Source organism: Podarcis liolepis (assembly GCF_965112155.1).
Source record: "Podarcis liolepis genome assembly, chromosome: 16".
Classification (NCBI taxonomy): Eukaryota; Metazoa; Chordata; class Lepidosauria; order Squamata; family Lacertidae; genus Podarcis; species Podarcis liolepis.
In genome coordinates, this window is record NC_139567.1 from 31533070 (window position 1) to 31557093 (window position 24024).

The window sequence follows — 24024 nt, forward strand, 5'->3', positions numbered from 1 at the left end:
TGCCCCTCTGACCTTTTCTGCACGATCAGGTTGATGTTCCTCAGGGCGACATACTGGACCTCGGGCTCCCCGGACAGCAGGGTGACCAGCGGCGGGGCCAGCTTCTTCAGCAGCATGTTGTAGTAGTCAGAATCCTTGGGGAGGAGCTCCAGGAACTTCATCAGCACCTTGACAGCTGACAGCACCACGGCGGAGTTGGCGTGAGAGAGGCGGGGGGTGACTCGCTCGCAGATGCTGCCGGGGGGGGGGGAGACAGGAAGGGGGCCGAGATTCAAGATACACCTGGAAAACGCTGGGAGTAACTCAACATAGTGCTAAGTTAAGTTCCTGAAGGGTGTACAAGTCAGGCTAGCGGGACGCCAAGAGGAGAGGCAGGAAGACAGCGAGGTTCTTGCGCCGGGTTGCACCAACAGCCCTGACACTTCCTGTTGCACAGCCAGCTTTCTTCAGCCCTTTAACTAGAAGCCTGCCTTAATGCACATCAACAGTTGCATTTTGAAGCCTGCAAGTTTGGCAAACCAAGTTGATGGGACTATGCCGAAATGGCAAAATTACCTGGGAAGCTCGGGAATCAGGAAGACGGGAAATTTTAAAAAGAAGGGGAAATGTTCATAATGTCTATACAAAATCGTTGTAAGCTGGTCGAAACACTAGCAGGGTTTTAAATACACTTGTAACAAGAATGTATAGATAACCTAGGAAGATGAAAAAAATGGAGAAGTATTGATATGCAGTTGAAAACAGAATCTAAAGGACCCATGGAAGGGATGGGGGTAAGTCAGGAGATTCAGAGCAATCTCGATATTTGGATTTTGAATTGTTTTATGTTGTATACTTATATTTTAGAAAATCAATAAAAAAGATTGTAAAAAAGAAACTTGTAAGTTTACAGAGCTACAAGGGTTTCACATCCCATTATTATTTATAGCAAATACCACAAACAAAAATGTGAAATTGATGTAGACAGGTCAATTTTTACGGTGATTTGAAATCTGAACTTGAACCCGCTTAATATGTTGACAGCCTTATTTCCTGAGGATCCCTCTCCTTTCTTTAAGTTAATTATCTTATTTTTATTTTGCTTGTCTTCTTTTAAAAGGCAAGCCATATGAAGTGAGAGACTGTGTTTCAGCTGCTGACAGAGGCATCCTCCATGACTATTTCCATGCTTTCCCCAGTGTCTGTTACAAGAATCCTGCAGCAAGGGGCTCCAGAAGTCAAATGCGTATTACTCTGGAGGCGTCACATGCCTCTGCCCACAGATGTGAAGCTGCTGAGCCAGGAGGAAGCAGGTGGCGCTAAGGGACAGGGGTCTGCAACCCGAGGCCTACCTACCTCTGGGCTTCACGGTCATCCTTTGGGTTGTAGTTGGAGAGGCAGTCCAAAATGAAGATCTGTCCCCACTCTGTGCACTCGTTCAGAGCAGTGAGCAACTTATTGATGTTCTGGGGGTTCAGGTCCAGCAGGTTGCTGTTTGGGTGAGATTCGCTGATTTCGGACAATGCAGCTACAGCGTTGGCCACCACCTGCAAGAGGGAAGGGAAAAGGAACAATCCATGCTTTCAAAATCTTGGCTGAGATTTTGTGGGGGCGTTTTAATGCCTAGCCAAAGGGCATTTAAAAAGCTTGGAATTATATAAAGAAGCAAGATGGTCTCTGAGCATATACAAAGCAATTATGCACACCAGCAAAACTCAAAGTAAAACCAGTCCACAGTTATCTGGGAGTAGAATTGGGGCTGACCATTTGTGACTCTCGACCTGATCTCACAGGATCCTCAACCTAATTTCATGTGGGTGGCAAAGAGAGAGAGAGAAAGGTGGCTCCACTCAGGGCGCTCGAATGGTTAAGAGTGTCAGACCAGGACCTGGGAGACCTGGGTTCGAATTCCCACTCTTCCATGCAACTCACTAGGTGAGCTGGGCCAGTCCCTGCCTCTCTCAGACCAACCTCTCTCACAGGGGTGTTGCAAGGACCATCATTTTCAATACAACCCTCGCAAATCTGGAACAATCCTCAATGTTCAAATAACACAAATATTTTTCCTTTATGCAAAGGCAACATTTGTTCTCCATTTTTTTCCTTCCACTATTTGGGCTTTGTTACTTAACCCATATGGAACTGTGTTTATTCTACATGCCCCCTTTACGGTTTCATTTTTTTATCTGTTAATTTTCTTCTCTTGCTATATAATAGTCCTCTCTGTTTTATATGCATTACAGTGGTACCTCAGGTTAAGTACATAATTCGTTCCGGAGGTCCGTTCTTAACCTGAAACTGTTCTTAACCTGTCAGGGAACTGCCATCGGAGGAACAGGTGGTGGAAGGGCTCACGGAGGCTGGTAGAGACTCATCAGCTGAAGCAGGAACCAGCAGGGGGAGAGGTGGATCTCTGAGGGAAAGCGAGCAGGAGGGAGGGCTCAGGGACACGTCCAGCGAGAACAGTGGGGGGGTATCTGAAGCTCCCATAGGGAGACCCACTCCTCGCCGGAAACTGTCACGCCGCGAGTCCAGGAGACGTGTTTCCGTTAAGGAGCTTTTATGCTGGAAACGATTCCGAAAGCAACCACTGTCGGAATCTGCAAGTGACTAGAGCAGCCATGTCTGAGGGGCTCTGTCACAGACAGAAGTTTGTGGGCTTGAACAAACTCTGAGGGACTACTATTTTACGCACAAGCAGCTCATCATCCCATCACATAACCTGAAGCATGACTTTAGCTAATGGGGCCTCCTGCTGCCGCTGCGCCACCGGAGCACAATTTCTGTTCTCATCCTGAAGCAAAGTTCTTAACCTGAAGCACTATTTCTGGGTTAGCGGAGTCTGTAACCTGAAGCGTATGTAACCTGAGGTACCACTGTATAACATAAAATACAATTTAAAAAAAAACCTTTACAAACGAAAAAAGTGGGCTTGAGCCCCAGAACCCATCTTTAAAAATAAAAATAAAAATTAGCCCCAAACATGTGGAAGGAGCAGCATTCTTGGCTCCCTAAGCATTGTTATTTTTTAATTCCAAAGAGTGCCAGCTCAGAGCGACGTGGGTTTGTGTGTGAGAGAGAAACTGGGGACGTGAACGATCCTTCACTGCCAATTCAGCAGTGAATAAAATGACTTAATGAACAAGGGGGTGGGGGGTGGAAGGGAGAGGAGGGAGGGAGAAAGAAGCCTGTCTCTCTCCATCAAGCAGAGAAGGGGAAAATGTGATAGACGGGGAAAGCAGGAGGGGATCTGGGACACCAGGAGGAAGAGCAATTAGATTACTTTTGTTATTATCCAAGGCTAATTGGAAATTAAACCAAGTGTGGAATGTGGCTAATGGAGGGGAATGCGCCTGCCATTTAGAGGCTGAATCTTAGACTCAGCCGCCTGTTAAGTGCCAGGAAGGGAAGGAGGTGGATGGAGGCAGCACCAGGAGGTGGAAGAGGAAAGATGGTTAGGGAGAGGGTGGCAAATCAAGGTGGGGTTGGCTCTCTGGTGCTGAGCAGCACATAAACACCCTTCTGCTGCCTTAGACAGAGCCTGTCCATCTCAGCATCTCATCTATGCTGCCTGGTAGCCCTTCTCCAGGGTGCCAGGGAGGGAGTCTTTCCCAGCTGTCTCTGCAGATGGCACCAGGGACTGGACCCCAGAGCCTGCAAAGCCCTGAGCTATGGTCCTTCCTCTGAAAATGAAGTGTGACGCTAGTCCTCATGTTTCTGCATAATGGGAACGTAGGAAGCTGCCTCGTACCAAGTCAGACCATGGGCTCCATCTAGCCCAGCGCTGTCTACACTGACTGGCAGCAGCTCTCCACTATATCTGCAGATGAAATGAAATGAGGCCAAGTGGCAAAGAAGTCATCTCAAGCTCTTTGGCCCACAAAATGCTTTCGCTCATGTGAGATTCTTTTTCCAAGATTTGCCAAGTCTTAGGATACTAAAATAGCCCAGATTACTGAGCTCAAAAGTCTTCCAAAGCTTAGCGATTGCGGCCCGGGAGCAGTCAAAAGATGCCAGAGCAGGTCTCCATCCGAATCTACAAATTCAGAAGAGGCAAGCCAGGGAAGGGGGGAGTGAATCCTTTTCCAATGAGATCTCAGAAAATGCTTTTGTCCTGAACCTGCTGGTGCCATCGCTGCGCCCTGATGCTTGCCAGAATGGATGGGATCTGGAATCCAACAATATCTGGAAAGAGGCCCACGCCGGCTCTTCTGGATTTGGAGCCGTGCTGTTTTTTGGCATCGGTTTTGCTTCTTTTTTTTACAGCAGAGAAGAAAAAGAAAAGCAGGAGGGTGGAAATGTAAAGGTTTTCACTTAAAAAAATAATAATGTGGCAGTCAACAAAGGATGTCGAAATGATTCTGGGAAAGGAGGGGGGAGAGAGAGAAAAGATCACAGCAGCAAGAAGAACAGAACATGCCAGACAATGGACCCCTTGCAAAGAGCTGCTTTCATTTGGCGTTAAAAATAAGAGCGGCAGAAGTGAAAGGTTAAGGGGGTGCGTTTGACTGTTTTGTTCTGCAGCAGATCTGCAGGTGGGGGAACAGGGACGGGGAGGGTTCAACAGCCCGCCCACGGCTACCTAGGGACTCACCACACTGCGTCTTTGTACCAGAGGGGAGAGGAGGTCAGGTATAACCCCCCCTCCCCGACCAGGCAGCCATCTCCAGTTCCTCAGATTTCAGAACATGCCCACGCCCAAAGTGGGAGGAATAGCCACAAGTGATCTATTGCCGGTAGGACCTAGGAACCTGTTTTGAAACAAGCCAGGCCTTCTGGTCTGCTTGGTCCAGCATGATCACTCTGACCGCCAACAATTCAGGATCTCGGGCAGAGAGATAAGGACATAGGAAGAGCCTCCTGGATGAGGCCAATGGCCCACCTAGTCCAACATCCTGTTCTCACAGTAGCAAGCAAGACCTGAGCACAGCAGTCCTCTCCCCTCCTGCGTTCTCCAGCAACTGGTATTCTGAAGCATCGCTTCCTCAAACTGTTTAGGCAGAGCACTGCCATCGCGGCCAGCAGCCACCCATCAAAGAATCACAGAGCTGTAGAGCTGGAAGGGACCCCGCGGGTCATCAAGTGCAACCCCCCGCAATGCAGAAATCTTAACACGCAGTCCCTCATCCCATCTGAAACCGTTATCAGACCCTGCTTAGCTCTGCAGATGTGCTAGAGGTTTTCTTGCTTCTGTCTAATCCTTTAAAGTGGCCCATCATCAAAGAATGTCAAACAAGGAAGTCCCTGGAATTGCACTGCCGGCCCCCCCACCCTACGGCCCCCTCCAGCTAGAACAAAACTGCATCGTGCTGCCCCCTTGTGGCTCGTCTTCCACAGCTACAGGAGAAACGGCCCAAAGTGCATCCGGCTTTCGGGAACCAGTTGCAGACTCTGACAAGGAAGACTTGGGTTATATCGCGGCCCATCGGCCACAGGACCAAGGGCCTCCATTGACCCCCTGGGGCTTCCCAGCATTCCTGCTGCTATGTCGTTTGCTCTCCGCATGAGGGGTGCAACCCGAGGCCTTCTCCTTTTTCTCTTGGAAGCTGGTGTGGCACAGCGGATAGCAGAATGGGCTACCAATCAGAACACGCATGCCCTCCCCTAAAGTACATTTCGCTTCTGGCAAACCGCGTCATTTCTCATGCACAATATGGGAAATAATAATACTGGCCCAATTCACAAGGCCGTTTCAGGGATTCCGATAGGATGAGGTTCGCAATAGGCTTTGGATGCTCAAAAACACTAGATAAAGAACACTCTCGCCCTTCTCTGGCCATCTCTCATTCCCCTGGGGCTTCTGTGACATCACTGCAGTTCAGCCAATGGGGAGACACAAATCCCCAGGTTTTAACAGTCAACCTGTGCTCACTTCACAAGCTTCACCTTTGCAAGTTGCTGGTATGTTGTTGTTGTTGCTGTTGTTATTCATTAAATTAATATCCCAACCTTTCCTCCGAGGAGCTTAAAGTGGCTTACATTGTTCTCTCCCCTCCCATCATACCCTCTGAACACTCTTGTGAGGCAGGCAAGGCTAAGATAGGCAGACAGAGACTGACCTAAGGTTACCTTGTAAGCTGTAAAGCTCAGAGAAAATTTGGGCCTCAGTCTCCCTCTTCTCATTCCATCACTCTAACCGCTATACCACACTGCTGCTTTCAGCAAAATGACTGGATCCCCTGCACTCAACCTGCAAAATGTCCACGTTCTCAGATTTAATAGGACGCTTCCGTCTTTCGCAATGCCCAAAAATTGAGTCCCCACAGGACCGCAACACAGATTTTCACCTTTTTGCTGTAGGATTTTTGTCTTGGCATTTCGGGGGTTGTATATACATAAGGCATTTTAACCTGGTGACAGTTAAATAAAGACTTAAGATATAGAAAAGGCATTCTTTTTACACTCCCCAACATAAGGAGACAGTTGCTTTGGCGAGAACACTGAGTCTCTGAGAAACCATCAATATTCATGGGAGGAAGTCTGAACAGAACCAGCTTGGAATGCTGCCTTTCAAAAGCCAGAAAGGCATCTAATTTCCTAGCAAAGGGCTGGCCGGGGGGAGAGAAGCAGCAGCTTCCAGTAAAACGTGAGGGCAGCAAAGTCAGACACTTTCGGAGCCATTGTCTCAGGAAAAGCCAGAAGATCAAATTCAGAACAGATCGTCCTGAGGTTCCTTGTTTGTGGAAGGGGCTCTGGCACTTGGCCAGCAAATACATCACTATCAAGAGAGGCTCAAGCCGGCGGGATTGGCATTCCGGTCCATTTGTTCCATTACGGGCCCAGAAAGTGGGAAACCCGGACAATGGCACAAACACCCCAGGATGAACGGGCTGCAACCAGATGTCACCTCCACCACCACCAACTACGTGCAACAAGAAAGGGAGAGGAGGTTTGGGAATCTGTTCTCGATGGCAATTCTGGCCCTAACTTGCTTTGACTGGCCTGGTCAGAACTGGATGTACCGTATTTTTCGCACCATAGGACACACCGGACAATAGGACGCACTTTGTTTTAGAGGGGGGAGAACAAGAAAAAAAATTCTCCCCCTCTCTGTCCAGCGCCCCTTTAGTGAAGCGGCAGGAGGCGCTGCACAGAGAGGGGGAGAATTTCCCCCCTCTTGTTTTCCCGCTCTAAAACAAGGTGCCGTTTAAGGTGCGTTCAGGCGGCTACCTTGGAAGCCTGGAGAGCGAGAGGGGTCGGTGTGTACTGACCCCTCTCGCTCTCCAGGCTTCAGGTTCCTTTCGACCTGCTCTTTGGGGCTGGCGGGGGGAAGCCCACCACCAGCCCCAAAGAGCAGGTCAGGGAGCAGCGGAAAGGCGCAGCGGAGAGGCTCCTGCCATGGCCGCGCGTCACCTCTCCAGCCGGGAGAGGGTTGCGGGGTGCTTCTTTAGCCCCGTGCGCCCTCTCCCGGCTGAAGAGGTGACGCGGGGCTGTAGAGGCTCCTGCCATAGCCGCGCGTCACCTCTGCAGCCGGGAGAGGGTTGCGGGGCTATGGCATCTTCGCTCCATAGGACGCACACATATTTCCCCTTCATTTTTGAAGGGGGAAAAAGTGCGTCCTATAGAGCGAAAAATACGGTAATTGAAGCTAGTAACTTAACATGGTGAGTTATCAGGAGCCTTCAAGGCAGGGCATTAGAAAAGTCTGCCCACAGCAGCTGCATTCAGCCCTTTGGGGAGACCTTAGAGGCTAGGCCTTTAGATAATCCAGACCAGCCTTCCCTGCAGATGTTTTAGACTACAAACCGCCCTCCTCGCCAATCTGGATATAACCTGCCTGGAGAAGGGTCTCTCTGCTTACCTGCTGGTCATCTCAAAGGCTTGTTTCCTGCCACAGATGATTACCCAAATGAACACATGAGAGTCTGGTAAATTGGAGATGATCCCAAAAATCTGACAGCCTGTAAGCAGGGACTCTGCACACAGACCAACTATGACCTGTGTACACGCATCAAGATTTGGAGATTAAGGGGTTGACTAAAGGCCCCACCACCAAACGCCCAAATGTAAAGTTCCCTGGTGTTGGGGGATTAATTCTATTTGCCAGCAGGGGTGGGCAGGCATCTATCTCAGCACCCCATGGTAGATGAGATCATGACCAACCAACGCCATCACTGACTCCCCAAATCCCTATGGGGATTCAATCTGCTTGACCCTACTGGAACAAGAGCACTTCTCTCTGGTCCTAACCCAAAAGAGCTGGCAGCTGCCGTCCCCGTTGAAATACAGAAGACGCCCCTGTAGAGACATCCTCATACCTTTTGAAGACACACATGTTCAGACAAATAGGCCCCTGATCTCTCAACCTGTGTCTGCCATGTTGCTTTAATACGACCGTTTCTATTGCATCTTTTCATTATGGGTGTTTACATTCTAATATTTCACATGGAATTGTTTTACTGATAACCAGCAGCCACGCATTGGACCTCGATAGTGAATTCTACGGGGCAAAGAAACCTGTGCGGTTTCAAAACCAGTGGTTAAACATTATTAATTCAAAATGGCCTCCGCCTGTACCCAAACAGTCGAAAACCTGCTCCTTGGTCTCAGGAACCGTAATGTAAAATGGGTCTCCAGCTGTTGTTGGACTACAACTCCCATCATCCCTAGTTGGCAGGACAAGTAGTCAGGTGGTGATGGGAATTGTAGTCCAAAACAGCTGAAGGCCCACATTTGGGAAGCCCTGGCCTACATTAACCAACAGCGGCTGTCCAGGATTTCAGACACAACTCTTTTCAAACTTGTACCCAAGCATGATTCTAGTCCTCATTGTTCTGAGTAAAGGCTTGAAGCAGGAACATAGGAAGCTGCCTTGTGCAGAGTCAGACCAGTGGTCCATCCAGCTCAGCACCGGCCACAATGACCAGCAGGGTTTCAGACATCCCCACTTGGAGATGCCGCTGGGGACCGATCCTGAGGCCTTCTGCACGGAATGCAGGTGCTCTGGCGCTGAGCTACACAGCGCCACAATCCTGCGCACATACACACTTGCGTTAGCCGAGAAACATTATGCCAAGCATCAAGGAAGCGTCCCCTGCGGGAGGAGTACTTTATTTACCATGGGATTGGAGTCTGCAATGAGGTCGCGAAGGGAGTCCAGGAAGCCCTGGTCCTCCACCATCTGGGCGTTGATGTCATGCAGCTTGGCCACGCAGACGGCCGCCGTCTTCCGCACGTAGGGGTCCTCGTCCTTCAGGCACTTGCGGAGCGGCTCACACAGGTACTCGGTAATTTTGTCCACGCGGATGCAGCCCATGGTGCGCACCGCCAGCGCACGGATGAGAGGGTTGGGGTCTTCGCAGTCCTGGGGGGGGGGGGGAGAGAAGCAGGTCGTCACAAAGGTGTTCTGTGCAGTTTCACTCCCCCAGAGCGAGAGAGTTTGAGTCCCGCCACTTCCTGGGACGCAATCAAGTTGCTTCAGGGCTGGACTGCCGCAATGTGTTCTATGGGGGGGCTTCCCTTGCGCTTGGCCTGGAAGCTGCAGCGAGGGTAGGATGCTGCGGCACGACTGCTGGCAGGAGTGAGGCCATGTCAACATGCAACGCCTCTGCTCAGAGAATGGCACTGGCTGCCAGTTTGCTACCTGGGCAAGGTCAAGGTGTTACTATTGGTGTATCAAGCCCTTAGGAACTTGGGATCATTTTACGTGTGAGATTGCCTTACCCTGTACTTGCCCACTCAACCGTTTCAATCTGCTGGCATGTAATACCTGTCCCGCACCTTTAGCGTGGCCACAAAGACGCTCTGGAACTCCCTGCCTATTGACACCAGACAGGCACCTTTACTGTACTCTTTTTAACACCTGCTAAAACAATCTTGGGACACGGGTGGCGCTGTGGGTTAAACCAGAGCCTAGGACTTGCCGATCAGAAGGTCGGCTGTTCGAATCCCCCTGATGGGTTGAGCTCCCGTTGCTCAGTCCCTGCTCCTGCTAACCTAGCAGTTTGAAAGCACGCCAGTGCAAGTAGATAAATAGGTACCGCTCCAGCGGGAAGGTAAACAGCGTTTCTGTGTGCTGCTCTGGTTCGCCAGAAGTGGCTTAGTTACGCTGGCCACATGACCCGGAAGCTGTCTGCGGACAAACGCCGGCTCCCTCAGCCAATAAAGGGAGATGAGCGCCGCAACCCCAGAGTCGGCTATGACTGAACCTAACAGTCAGGGGTCCCTTTACCTTTACTAAAACCATCTTGCCTAGATGACCCTACCCAGATTTGCAAAATGTTGACATGTGTTGTAACCTGCCTTGATTTAACCTTTGACTTTTAAATTATTCTCCAAATGTTTCAAATAGGCCTTTTTAATTGTTCGTATTTTACTGTTTTATTCTTTTCGTAAACCGCTCTGAGGTCTTTTTTCACTTAAATCATGCAGTATATAGATTTTATTAAATAAAGCCATTCTCCTAAAGATGTGCAGCCCTGCCTGAAGATACTGAGGCTTGAACCTGCGATGCTCTTTCACTGAAGAATGGCTCTTCCTACAGTCGGAGGACATGCTGCCTATAAGGATGTCATCATAACATCGGGGTTCCTTCTGCATGCAACCCGGCCATCGCGACAACTGGCACTTTGCTGACATGTAGTAAAATTAAAGCACCCATATTTTCCCAACTACCCCCATTACCTTCACAAAACTGTTGACTGCCATGATGGCCATATCCGGCTGGCTTTTGGCATAGTTCATCAAGTACAGGTAGACCAGCTTCTTCAGCTCCAGGTTGTCAGTCTGCATGCAGTTCACTACATCTGGGAAAAGGGAGCTAGATGATAGATAGAGAGGGAGGAAATGAGAATGTTGAGTTGAAGCAGGAACCCTGAAACTGGAAGCACAACTCCAACATTCCAAGCAAATTTATTTTATTTTATTTTTATTTTATTTTTTGATATTTTTAAGGAATATTTATTTATATTTTAAAAGAATAAATCTCTTTTTTTCATAATATTCTTTACTGATTTTCATTTGTACACTCCACATACACATATTGTATTACATTTCACATTTACACCTGCTCCCAAGAGCTGACTTCCCTCCTTCCCTCTTCTGGCCTTTTATATCACATCTACTCTTTTTTTTCTTTTAGAGTTAGAAAAAGTTAAGGGAATAAATCTCAAAGCGGTTTAACGACACACTGAAACATCTAATTAAACATTGCTGAAGTATACATTCAAAGCAACGTAATTAACAGGAAAGTCAAATACTATCTTAAAGATTTCAAAACGAAACACTGCAGAAGAGATCAACTACAGAATGCACATTTAACAAAAAAAATGACCTTAAACAGTTCGAAAGAAAACATTACCAAAGGCAGTCAAACATAAAACGCACTTTTAAAACAGATCTGCATTGCCTAGCAGTAGGGCCGGCCCCAATAGAGGAAAAACTGAAGCGTGGAAATCTGACTTGGGGTCTCAGGTCAGACTTGCAAGCTGGTGGGTGTGGCTGGGCCAAAAAGGCCTTGCCGGCCTGATTCAGCCCATGGGCTGGAGGTTCACCACCACTACCACCTGCCCTACAGAATTTGGCAATAGGGGATCCTATGACCCTCCTGTTTTTGCTGGACTGCCCATGATGTGTTGGGGCTGATGGGAGCTGGAATCTCAACAATATTTAGAGGAGGAACATTTCCCCCTGAGTATGCCCATAGATTGCTTTCTCCATGACAGCAAAGAGTCCCAGTCACATGGACAGGGTGGGGAGCCTGCCACTCTCCCAGTGTTGCTGGACTAAAACTCCCCTCACCCCTAGTGACTGGGCACGGTGCACTGGGGCTGATGGGAGCTGGACTGCAGCAATGGCTGGAGGAGAGATGCAGCTTCCTGCATCCCTGCTAGAGGGCTCCATCACTGCGGAGACAGAAAGAGATGAAAAGGAGTGTTACCTGAAGGGTAAAAGCATATTGGGAAATGATACATAATGAATTGAAAAAAATGTTCGAAAGTACTTTCCAAAAAAACCCAGAGTCCTTTCTGTTGGGGATAATTCAGACTGAAGTTCCCAGGTGTTAAAAGGGTTATTTATTTATGCCACTACTGTGGCCTATGTTTTGTTAGCTCAAAAACAGAAAACGAGCGAGGTCCCAACTAAAGAAGAATGACAATTTAAGTTGGCAGAATATGCGCATCTTGCAGACGTAACATATAGAATAAGAGAACAAGAAGAACATACGTTTAGATAAGTCTGGAATATGTTTATTGAATACATGGGAAATAATTGTGTACAGCTGAAAACGCTGGCAGCATTAAGATAAATTCAACAGTGTAAATAAGATTTGATGGATATAATAATGGAATACTGAATGGTATGGTTTTTGTAAAATATGGAGGGATTTATGATATGTAAAATGAACCACGGAAAGAGAAGGAGCGAAGTCACTGATATTGTAATGATGTAAAAATGAGTACTTTAAATTGTAAAACAGAAAATTTAATAAAAATCATATATTTATATATGAGTGTTACCTGACATCCTTCCCCACGGTCATGGCAGCAATGACCTTCTTCACAGCTTCTTTCCTCTTCTCCTTCTTCTCATTGTTGAGCTCCGCTTTCAGTTCAAAGATCTCCCCTGAAATGAAACGTGAGGCCGTGAGAGAGAGCCACAGCGTTCAGAAACAATATGGCATAATGATTACTCCTGCTGGTTTGGGCCAATGGCCCTTCCAAGCCAAGGACCCTCTTCTCAAAGCAGCCAACCAGACGCCTGTGGGAAATGTACAAGGATCCAAGCACAACAGCATTTTGCCCTCCTGCGGCTTCCACCAGCTGGTATTTCAGAAAGCACTGCTGCCTCCAACTGTGGCGGCAGAGCATAGCCATCGTGGCTAATGCCACCAGTAGCCCCCTCTTCCAGGAAAAGGAACTCCAAAGGAATTCCCCACCGCTCAGGTATCATGCAGTATACCCAGTATACCTGAAGGAGCATCTCCACCCCCATTGTTCAGCCCGGACACTGAGGTCCAGCTCTGAGGGCCTTCTGGCAGTTCCTTCCCTGCAAGAAGTGAGGTTACAGGGAACCAGGCAGAGGGCCTTCTTGGTGGTGGCGCCCACCCGGTGGAATGCCCTCCCATCAGATGTCAAGGAAATAAACAACTATCTGACTTTTAGAAGACATCTGAAGGCAGCCCTGTTTAGGGAAGTTTTTAATGACTGATGTTTTAATGTATTTTTAATCTTTTGTTGGAAGCTGGCCAGCCACTCTGGGGAAACCCAGCCAGATGGATGCGGTATAAATATATTATTATTATTATTATTATTATTATTATTATTATTATTATTATTATTTTCAACCTAAACAGCAGGAAAATTGCTTTAGAATCCATCTAGAACATTTCCCAAGAACTGAAACAGAAACTGATTCAGCAAAACCTAATATTCTGCAGACACGGACTCGGCAATGGTTTTATAGGATGGCTGCCAGCGCGTTTCCCTCAAACCCAGTGGAAAGAGAGGTGGCGTGGAAGGAAGAGCCTCCATGTGATCTAGCATGCTGCCTAGGCTTTTGAACCACATCTGCTTCATTCCCAAATCCTCCCCCCCCCCAACCCAGGTATCTCTAGAAACAAGCTGCAATATCACATTAATGAGTGGAATCTAACCTTTTTTATTGGTAGTGAAATATTTGGAGTCCGTCATGATTTCAAGTTCTTATCGCACCTGGAAACAAACAATATAGCAATATTTTAATGCTTAATAATAATAATAAGAAAACCCTATGCCGTTTACATAAAATGGTACAAAATAGTTCTTTAGAGAAGAGCAGACATAATACAATTATCAAAATAAATTTAAGAATTAGGCTTTATACTCTTCCGGGTGCTCTGAGAATTAGGTAAGAGGGAACTTTATCAATTTGAAGCATTAAAGAAAAACTCTCCTGGGTCAGACCAAAAGTCCATCTAAGAGCACTTTTATCAACAGAAACCCACTGGAAGATCCCAGGCGGCTCTCACAGACATCTGCTTTTTTCTAGCACATATCAGAGAAAGGTATCCTGTTTCTCCATTTTTAATCCTATATTCACAAAGGGACAATCTAACGTCACACAGAAATCCACCCATATCCATAATCCATCACCTTTTTGCCCAGTCTTTCCATAAGATTGGGCACTGTCATGTTATTCATTCATTCATTCTTTTGCATTCAAATCCTGCCATATAAATACATATATACATATAAACAGACATATAGACATATATATGTGTGTGTGTGTGTGTGTGTGTGTGTGTGTATGTACGTATATACACACACACACCCTCTCATAAAATATCAGGGTGGCATAGAGCAATATAAAATTTGTATTAAATAAAAATGATTTTTAAAATAGTAAGAAATCGATCTTCCAGTGCGGTCGTACTGACACTTCAGAGCTTCCTGTCTATCAACATGAGGTAGGCTGCCTGTTTAAAATGAAATTGTTGAGGTAAGTCTTTCCAGACACACAGGAGATGTGTTTTAAACTCTTTCACCACTAATTTTAATTATTTTTAAACAATTTAATCTGTTTTTTCTTAGCAAATTAAATATCATTTGTAAACCGCTTAGAAGTTTTACTACAATCAAGTTTGCAAACCGCTTAGAAGTTTTACTACAATCATGTATAAATTTTGTATGGAGAGCAACTTTTTAAAAAAAAAATCATCCAAAGCAGTACAAAACAATAATTAAAACGACTGGCTGAATAAAAAGCATTTTAAACAACTGCATAGCCTATTGGCACAAAAAACAAACAAACAAACTTTCAGAGAAACTCCTGAAAGTTAAAAGTAAGGATGCCTGCTGAATCTCTGCTGGAAGGGCCTTCCAAAGAGACACTAAATATCTGACTTCTGGATGAGGCCATCCTGTATCCCTAGAAGTATTCACGGAATTCATTTATTTGTAGAACTATTTTATATTTCTGATCAGTAGGGGAGGCCAGTGGGTGATGGTGAGGGCACAGCCCGGCTGGTGCTGACCTATGACAGGGCCTTTTCAGTGGTGGCTTCCCCAGCTGTGGAATGCCCTCTCTAGCAAGGTGCACTTGTTTCCCTCGCTATTAACATTCACGGTGGATCTTAAAACACTCCTATGAACCCAGGCCTTTGATGGCCAAAATATACTGTTCCAGGCAACCTGAAATTATTCAAAGTGAAGCTATGTGATTATTTCTTAAAATGCGTTTAGGGGTTATTAGCATTTTGAAATGGGATTTTATTTTAATGGCATTGTTTTGCTGTCTGCCGCTCTGGGCTCCTTTGGGAGAAAGGGTTGGGAAATTTAGATAGATAGAAATTAGATAGAAATCTAACTGACAACAATAATACAGGATGCTGGCACTTTGAGATTGCAGATGTTTTCCCATCCCTGGGTAAAATTAGTAGGGAGGGATGCCTGAGCAAGTTTTTAAAACCAGGGGCAGATGAAAAACCTCTCATAGAGTCATCTAGCCTTCCCACAGCAGTCTAAGCAGGAGGGGTGCCTCACCGGTGCCAGTATATTTTTCTAGGAACCAAGATCTAATAGACCAAAAGGTGATTTTGGCAGGTGGGGAGCATCTAATGACCTACCATGCCAAACCAAATTCCTGGGAACTGTGAGGAGGGCAGGTAGACACAGATCCTTTACTGGAAATTCATTTTTGTTCATTGTATTTATATAAATTGAATTTATATAAATATTACCTGGGCTGCTTACAAAGAAACAAACAGTGCTAAAAAGTACAATATATACCATGATTCCAATATTCAAAAAACAATAGACGGAGGTAAATACTAATAAAAATTACAAGACTTAAAGGAACCTGGATTTAAAGCAGAATTAAAATGCCTGAGTGAATGAACAGGGTGAGTGAACCTGGCACAGAAAAGACCAGAAATTAAGATTCTGATAACAGCATGAAGAAATCTGATCTATTTCTCTAGGTATGATACAAGGCCAGGGGTCAAAATTGTAATCTGACACTGATGCAGAATTTTGTCACTGATGCATTCAAATTTAAGGGGGGGGGGCCAAGGAGTCCTGGATACAAATTCATGTTGTAATGGAACAAATCTTTATTTGTGTAAGATTCAGAAATGTTGATATAAAGTATGCAGAATAGACTTCCCAAGGCCTCATCAGATCCTAGTCCGAGCATGTATAAAGGGACAGACTGCCCTCTGAGAAACTGCAAAGTGCATTTCCCTCTGCATATACAGGGTGAGTCCTTTAAAAGAGGTCCTGTGGATACAGATTGCACATGTTCCACGGGGACTCTTTTAAAAGACGCACCCTGTATTTCCAGAATCAAAAAAGCAGGAATTTCCAGGGCAAAAAGTCTTATTTCTGGCCCAGGTTAAAAATCCAGGTCACCACTCCAAAAATTGAGCTTCTCCAGCCCTTCTAGCTAAACTGGGGGGGGGGGGGCGTAGAAGCTCTCCTCCAAAAAACATATTTGAGTCTTCTCTAAGCCTTTCCTCTTTGGTTTAGTTTGGGACCTGTTCAAATTAAATGATACAAGGATGATCTACTATGCTCTCTCTCTCTGTCAGACTCAGAACACCCCTTCCAACCTGGAAATCTGAATCCAGTTACAAAGATTTGGGATGAGAGACCCAACAAGGAAGAGGGAAGGTTTCAACTGGACTTTGCATTGAGGGGGCACCACCCCACCCCAGTTTCCAAACCCTAAAAAGGGAGCAGAGTGAGGAGAGGAAGAGGCAGGTTTGGGAGGGGAGATAAAAAAGGACAGAATCTGCCTCCATCCCATGCCAGCATCTCGACCAATTTCAACCCTCTCCAATATTCCATTTTATGTTCAGTCCATTTATACCAAACCTGCAAGACACTCTCCACCCCCAGAAGACTGTCTCTGACCTGGCCCCGCCCCGCCTCCATTCATAAGACCAGGGCCAGTTCCCACTTTCCCTTTCTCCACCTGCACCAGTGAAAAAGGGGGAATTTTCATGCAACCCCCACTGTAGAAACCCCACTGGAGTCCCCTCCCCCAAACCCCAGGTCCTCCCATTCCTTCACTCCAAACAAGCCCATGCTTCATTTTCTCCAGCCTCCCCCCACAACCAACTCCGAATGCCTTTCTTCATTCTCTGGGGTGCTCCACGATCTCTGTCGCCTGCTGCCCCACTGCAGGGACAACTCTACCATTGCAATATTGCACACAACATACAGACTGTAGGTAAGCCACTCTGGGCGCCTTTTGGGCTGGGTACAAATAATCTAAATAAAGACTCAGATTAACAGATGATTAAACAAATCACATTGTTATTATTAATATTAATAACACTGCCAAGGCCCTTCACCTTGCTCAATAATAATAATAATGGTAAAAGCAATAATGGCAATAATATTACTGCCAAACCCAGCCCCCCCAGCACAACCTTGGGGTAGGGGGAAAATAAAGAACCCTTCGAGTCTGGGGGAGGGGCACGCATCCCCCCCAGCCCTCCTGAAAGGCATGCCCCTCCCCCACCCCATCTCAAGCCCCTCCTTGGAGGGAGCCCCAGTTTCTGCCCTCCCCCCTCAACAAACAACAGAGGGCTCCCCCAATGGATGCTGCCCCCTTTTTTCGGAAAGGAGAAGGGATGTGCCCCTCCCCTATTTCCTCTCGCCCAGCCCAAAACAGAGGTATCCGTCGCCCCCCTCCCCGTTACGAGACCCCCCCACCAATTCCCCCCAAGGGGCGGGGCCACCCCGAAGGGCCCCTCCCCCACGACTCACCTGCAAGGGGCTGGCGGGTCCTCGAGAGCCTCTTTGGCTGGCGGGAGGGGGGGCAGCAACGGCCGCGGAGAGCCACAAGCAGCTCGGCTGGGGAGGCGGCCGGAAACCGGGATGTCTCGGAGGACCAACCAACCGTCCGCGCCACGCCTTCTCGCCTAGAGCGTCGCGTGGCCACAGAACTTGAGGGGCCTAGGTCGGCCCACGCTCACTTCCGGCCGGAGGGACATAGATGTAGAAAGGAGTGAGTGGCCCAGGTACATACCTGACACCGCACTTGTGCGTTTCTGGCTTTTTGTTTTTAAAGGCCACTCATTATACCCTCACAGAAGATATAAATACGGGGTTTTTTGAACCACGGAGATGACGAAGGCTAGGGAGGAGACGCTTTACCTTCCCCCACCGGCAATAGCGGGTTTCCGGCCATTGCAGGAAGTTCCACCCCCTTATCATACTACTACTTCCTGGAAAATGTTCAATTTTATATATGAATAAAATCTTCATTATTGCATATATCTGTGCGTGTATGTCAATACGCATTTTTTATATTTAGTAAAAAAATCATTATTATATAATATATTTATATTGCTTGCTATATTATACATTATTTATACAATAGATTAACATGCAACAAAATAAGATGCCTCATGCCTTAGCTTCATCCTAACTCTACCTTACCATAGAGATGAGGAAGAAGGCTAGAACAATAGGCTTCCCCTGAGCTACTTCCGGTCTCACATTTGGACCAGGAGATAAGGAGACCCATGGAGTGCTGGAGGAGCTGAGGTTGTGCTAAGAGGGAACCGCGCGGAAGGGGAGGAAAGGGAGACCCCAGCCCACCCCTGTTCCTTCCTTTAATAATATCATGTACCGTATACCCCGCCCATCTGGCTGAGTAGCCCCAGCCACTTTGCTTTTCCTTCTCCCGAGGGGTGGCTGGTGATGGGGGCACAGACACAGAAAGCAGCCTCATGCAGAGCTCAGTATTACCCACACTGACCGGCAGCAACAGCTCTCCAGGGTCTCCCCCCCCCCATCCTATCTGGAGATGCCACTGGAGCTTGAACTTGAGACTGTCCTCACGCCACCCTCCATCCTCCCAAGTGCAGGTGCTGTAATTTCCCAGCCTTCAACTTTTCCGAAGGCTAGAAGCTTGTGAAGCTTCGAGTCCGAAGCAGTAGGGCATCAGATTGTACACCAAAAGGTGAATGTCCCTAATGCCCCTCTGAATCCAGAAGCTTTGTGCACCCTATTAACAGCAGCCTGCGGCAACCATTTTTGTTCTTTCTGTAAGATTTCACCAGCAATCCAGATTTTCCATTCCAGAAGACGCCATGGCAGAGCATGGGGCTCACGTCACTGCGGCCTCCATCTATGAGGACAGGCCATCCATCTTTGAAGTCGTTGCCCAAGACAGCTTGATGTCAGCTGTGAGGCCTGCACTGCAACATGTGGCCAAGGTAACAGAAATTCCCCGTGGGCGGCATTCCACCCTGCTGAGTGGTATTCAGCAGGATGGCCTACTGCTACTTCTCTGTGCCTGTGGGACCAGCCCAAGATGGCTGCAAATAAAACGTTTTAAGTGTATTGTAAAGTACATTATAAAAATGTGACACTAGATGGCGATGGCGAGCTATGGCAAAATCAATATATTTTTCAAAACTTTTTTTTAAAAAAGCATTTTCACATTTTTTATATGTCTGGATTCGACCTATAGCTACTGCTGATTTCAGTCATCCATTGGATATTTTTATATACCTGCTTGTCAGTAATTCTAATGCTTTATATTTTTATAAACAGCTTCAATCAAACAATATATAAAAATTTTGTTAAGTGAAATAGCTCAGTAAGCAGCCCAGAAGCTCAGGAGAACCTAGGAAGCTGTGTTTTACCTTGCATGCTTTTGCAAAGGGGCATCTGTTTGGCCACTGGGAGGCTACTGGACTCGATGGCCCTTCGACCTGGTCCAGAAGGGCTCTTAATTGTTATACCATTGTTCCATCTAGCTCAGGATTGTCTACAGCAGCCTTCCCCAAAAGTGTGCCTGCCATGCTGGCTGGGGTTGAGAGTTACCCCTGAGAAAATGCAGCTCTTATCAGGGGTGGGGAGGGGGCAGACTTCCAGCCCCTTACTTAGGCCTTGCTTTCTCTTGCGCCAGGTGCTGGCTGAATCCAACCCTGGCCGTTACGGCTTCCTGTGGCGCTGGTTTGACGAAATCTATGCCCTCCTGGATCTGCACCTCCAGCATCACTTCCTCTCAAGGTGCAGCGCCTCTTTCGCTGAGAACTTCTACAGCTTGAAGAGAGTGGTGATGAGTTACGGGGGCAGCAAGCCCAGGCAGAGGCGCTCAGTCACTGCCGGGTTGCCACGTAGGCCTCACTGGAAATCCCTCTGCCTGCTGGTCCTCGTTCCCTACCTGAGGACCAAACTGGAGGCGCTGGTTTCCCGTCTCCGGGAGGAGGACGATTACTCTATCCACCCGCCATCGTCGGCCTGGAAGCGGTTCTACAGGGCCTTCCTGGCCGCTTACCCCTTTGTGAACTTGGCTTGGGAGGGCTGGTTCTTGGTCCAGCAACTCTGCTACGTCCTGGGGAAGTCCCGGCACCACTCGCCCATGCTGATGCTGGCTGGCGTCCAGCTGGTCAGGCTCACGGCGGAAGATGCGCGAGCCTTAGAGAAGGCGGCAGCGGCTGTGAGCGGGAGTCCACAGCCAGCAGGAAGGTGAGCTGAAATGGGGGAACGGGCAAGCTCTAAAAGGGACATAAGGACAGCCAAACCATCTGTCTGGACCAGGGCAGTGCAGCACGCATGCAGCCTATTTTGGCAGCCCTCAGCAACATTTGACACTTGCAACCCTTGTGCTGCCTTCCCAAAGCCAGGTAAACAAGGTGCTGGGTTTTGGGAAGGAGGTGTGATGGCTCTGGCAAGATCCCACCTCTTTCCCAAAGCCTAGTGTTTCTCCAGCTTGGGAAATAAAGTGGGAGGGCTTTAGATCCCTGCCAGAGCCTCACACCAAAATATTGGAGCAATCTACAACAATTGGGCAAGATTCCTGCATTGCAGGAGGTTGGAGTAGCTGACCCTTGTTGTCCGTTCCAACGCTACGATTCTAAGATCATAAGACTAATTGTGCATAAAACAGTACGATAAATTCCAAATTTTAAAAGCTGAAATCGAAAATCAGGTAACTGTTCTATCCTTAATTGCCTATATATGAGAATAAAAAAGTTTTCAGCAGGCAGTTTAAAAGCTGGCACAGAAGGTGTGCGCTGAATCTCCATTGGTAGAAGATTCCCCGGTTTTGGGCAGGTGACACTAAAGACTCGGTTTCTCCCTGTTGTCAAATGAGCCTCACCAACCCGGTTAGCTCAGTTGGTTAGAGCGTGGTGCTGATAATGCCAAGCTTGCAGGATCGATCCCTATATGGAACAGCTGCATATTTCTGCATTGCAGGGGGTTGGACCAGATGATCCTTAGGGTCCCTTCCAACTCTACAATTTGATGATTCTAACTCAAGGAACCCACTCTGCTCCTGCAATCCCTGAGTGGTTCAGGGCTCTGCAAATTAAGAGAAGAACCTTGAGACTGGCATCGTAGCAGATGGGCAGCCAATAGACAGTTAGCAGTAGTGTCAATTTTTTGCGGCCAGATGTCCTCATCAGCAGTCTGGCCTCTGCATTGAGAACCAGCCGGAGCCTCCGATCCAGGCCTCCTCAGGGCAGCCCCGCAAAGACTGCATTACATTAATCCAGCCCCAAGATACTGACTACAGTGGTCAGCTGGCAGCAGAGAAGATGCCTTCACTCAGTGCTCTTTTTTATCTGTCTTGTGTCTCATAGCTTGAAACGGCAGGTACAGTCTGCCGCAAAGAAAGCCTTGGGCGGCCTGGCTTTCTCCCTCTCCACCGGGCTCTCTGTGGGCGTCTTCTTTCTCCAGTTCTTGGAATGGTGGTACTCGTCTGAGAACCAGGAGTCCATCAAGTCCCTGACAGCTCTGCCTACCCCTCCGCCGCCCGTCCACCTGGACTGCAGGGCAGCCTCCCCGCTCTTGCCGAAGCTCAAGACCGTCTGCCCGCTGTGCCGCAAAATCCGCGCCAACGACACGGCCCTCTCCACCTCCGGCTTCGTCTTCTGCTACCGCTGCGCCTACAACTACGTGAAGCAGCACCAGCGGTGTCCTATCACAGGCTACGCCACGGAACTCCAGCACCTTGTCAAACTGTACACCCCTGAAAACTGACAGAGGTGGCCCAATCCCTCTGTCTCAGGCACCATGTGGCTGGATGGGATACTTGATTATGTTTTATGTGTTTCTCTTGTACACACATGAAATTTATCTGCTACGCAGGCATCCCGTGACGTTTTATTGGTGGTCTCTGTGAGCTTGGCTACCGTATGAAAAGCAGGCCTTGAGACCTCTCTGGTTATCTCACTTAACTTATTTCTCCTAGAAGCTGAGGAAGATTAGCTGAGTGAGAGAACTAGAGAGATAAGCCTGCTTTGCCTTCTTCCTTTCAGTACATGAAGGCACACCTCCACTGCATGCTCCCATATATGAGAACCCAGAAGGCTCCCTGGGCACAGAGTTGTATGCCTCAACTTTCTTACTGGCTCTTTTGCTCAGCTAATTTCCCCCTGTAACAAATTAGGCTGTGATGGGTATCAATGCATGTGTCCCTTCCAGAGTCCTGACAAATCTAATCCAAAACTGCTACAGTGCTACCTTAGTTCTCGAATTTAATCCATTCAGGTAGTCCATTCGTCTCCCAAAATGGTTCGGAAACCAAGGTGCGGCTTCTGATTGGCTGCAGGAGCTTCCTGCACTCAATCGGAAGCTGCGTTGAACATTCAGCTTCTGAAAAAAAGTTTGCAAACTGGAACACTCACTTCCGGGTTTGCGGCATTGTTTGACTACCAAGGTACCACTGTATTTGCATTTCAGGGAAATCTGTTTACAGCTTCCCAGGGGCAGTGTTTACGGGGCATTAACCCTTTCCTCCCTACCACCATCTGCTGTGTTCCTGAGGCTGCTTTCCTTTCCTCCAGCTGCTATTTACATTTTTTTAAAAAGTGCTTGCTAAGTTAGATTCACAACATCCAATTTGGTCATGAGAGAGAACAATTTATTTATTGTTTTAGGTTAAATATATATATATATTCTGCTCTTTAGCCAAAAAAAGAGCTCCCAGCAGAGTTTACTGGTAAGACAGTTCCCTCTGCTGACATGTAATATAAAAGACGTGACACAAAAGGAAAGGGGTTTAGGAGGGAATAGGGTGGGAAAGCACACTTGTTTTAGTCACAGGTTTCTCACCATGATCAGCTGGAACAGAAAGCTTCCAATGGGAAGGGGAGCTTTCAGTAGTTGGATATAAAGCCCCTTCATTCCCATCCGTCCCCAGCAGCCTGATGGAACAGGTGCTACAGATGAGAGTTGGTGGAGAGCTGCATGGTGAAACTGTTCTTTTAGCCAAGGAGCTGGAGATGCCCCAACTAGAGAACTCTCAGAAGTCAGGGCCTGGCTCTGGTGAGCACTACAGGAACGCACAACCTGTGTCCCTCTAGATGCTGGAGCAAGGGTGTGGAGAGTTCTTAGGGCAGGCATGGCCAAACTTGGCCCTCCAGCTGTTTGGGGACTACAGTTCCCATCATCCCTGACCACTGGGCCTGTTAGCTAGGGATGATGGGAGTTGTAGGCCAAAAACAGCTGGAGGGCTAAGTTTGGCCAGGCCTGTCTTAGGGGATGCCTATTCCCCTCACGTAGCTACAACTTCTGGTTTATCAATGCCTCTTCCCAAGGAAACTGGAGCTTTGTAAGGGAAACCAGGGTCTCCTAGCAACTCTCTGCAGCCTTAGCAAGCCATAGCTCCCAGGGTGCTTTGGAGGAAGGCACGGCTGTTTAAAGGGCTATGACACTGCTTTAAATGTACAGAGCAAATGGGCCCTAGGATGGCCAACTGTTGACTGCAGCTCCCCTCGGCCCCAGCTAGTGTGGCAAGTAACCCAGCAATACCATGGCAGCACCTTGTTGGTCAGCCCCACCATAAACTATGGCAAACGACACTTTTGTGTCCAATTCCAGGAGGTGTTCTTAATATCTGGTGAGGGAGGGCAGGGGTCAGAGCAGACTCTAATAGGAGGGATTCTCCTCCAAGGGCTCCTCTTCAGGAGCATGGCACTTGGTGTATGAACCTCCCAGAGATCAGGGGTCTGCAACCTTTAAGACAAAAAGAGCCACTTGGACCCGTTTCCAGAAAAAAACAACAACTGGGAGCCGCAAAAACATTGCAACATTTAAAACAAATATAACACTGCATATATTGTTTCTGGCCTTAATGCTATATATACAGGATCGT

General features: G+C 47.7%; 2 protein-coding genes across 7 annotated transcripts in view; one reads left to right on the plus strand and one right to left on the minus strand.

Annotated features, from left to right (window-relative positions):
- The window catches only part of AP2B1 (adaptor related protein complex 2 subunit beta 1), a 61989-nt gene extending 43937 nt beyond the window's left edge, over positions 1 to 18052 (minus strand). For 2 of the 4 annotated variants that reach the window (XR_014519962.1, XM_083479214.1), the window contains exons 1-7: positions 17673 to 18052; positions 13574 to 13631; positions 12438 to 12543; positions 10603 to 10738; positions 9038 to 9283; positions 1336 to 1526; positions 13 to 234 (exon numbers count right to left, since the gene is read on the minus strand). Coding sequence is in view for 2 of the 4 variants with exons in the window: in XM_083479214.1 (XP_083335340.1) it covers positions 13 to 234; positions 1336 to 1526; positions 9038 to 9283; positions 10603 to 10738; positions 12438 to 12543; positions 13574 to 13610 (938 nt within the window). In the remaining 2 variants the exon portion in view is untranslated. The remainder of the gene's footprint in view (positions 1 to 12; positions 235 to 1335; positions 1527 to 9037; positions 9284 to 10602; positions 10739 to 12437; positions 12544 to 13573; positions 13632 to 17672) is intronic. The other 2 variants (XR_014519963.1, XM_083479213.1) reach the window with 1 other exon arrangement.
- Positions 18053 to 18358: 306 nt separating this feature from the next.
- On the plus strand, positions 18359 to 22011 carry PEX12 (peroxisomal biogenesis factor 12). 3 transcript variants are annotated; one of them, XM_083479384.1, is made up of 4 exons: positions 18359 to 18455; positions 18964 to 19129; positions 19828 to 20390; positions 21509 to 22011. In XM_083479384.1, the coding sequence occupies exons 2-4, from the start codon at positions 19004 to 19006 to the stop codon at positions 21906 to 21908; spliced, it is 1089 nt and encodes a 362-aa protein (XP_083335510.1). In that variant the 5' UTR covers positions 18359 to 18455; positions 18964 to 19003; the 3' UTR covers positions 21909 to 22011. The 3 variants fall into 3 exon arrangements, with proteins under 3 accessions (XP_083335510.1, XP_083335512.1, XP_083335511.1); XM_083479386.1 differs by having other exon boundaries at positions 18383 to 18455; positions 18996 to 19129; XM_083479385.1 differs by lacking the exon at positions 18359 to 18455 and adding an exon at positions 18462 to 18873.
- The last annotated feature ends 2013 nt before the right edge of the window (positions 22012 to 24024 follow it).

Coding starts and splice junctions, on each gene's coding strand:
- PEX12 (XM_083479384.1), top strand. CDS start 19,004: ATGGCAGAGCATGGGGCTCACGTCACTGCGGCCTCCATCTATGAGGAC. Junction 19,130..19,827: donor CACTGCAACATGTGGCCAAG/GTAACAGAAATT, acceptor CTCTTGCGCCAG/GTGCTGGCTGAATCCAACCC. Junction 20,391..21,508: donor AGTCCACAGCCAGCAGGAAG/GTGAGCTGAAAT, acceptor TGTGTCTCATAG/CTTGAAACGGCAGGTACAGT.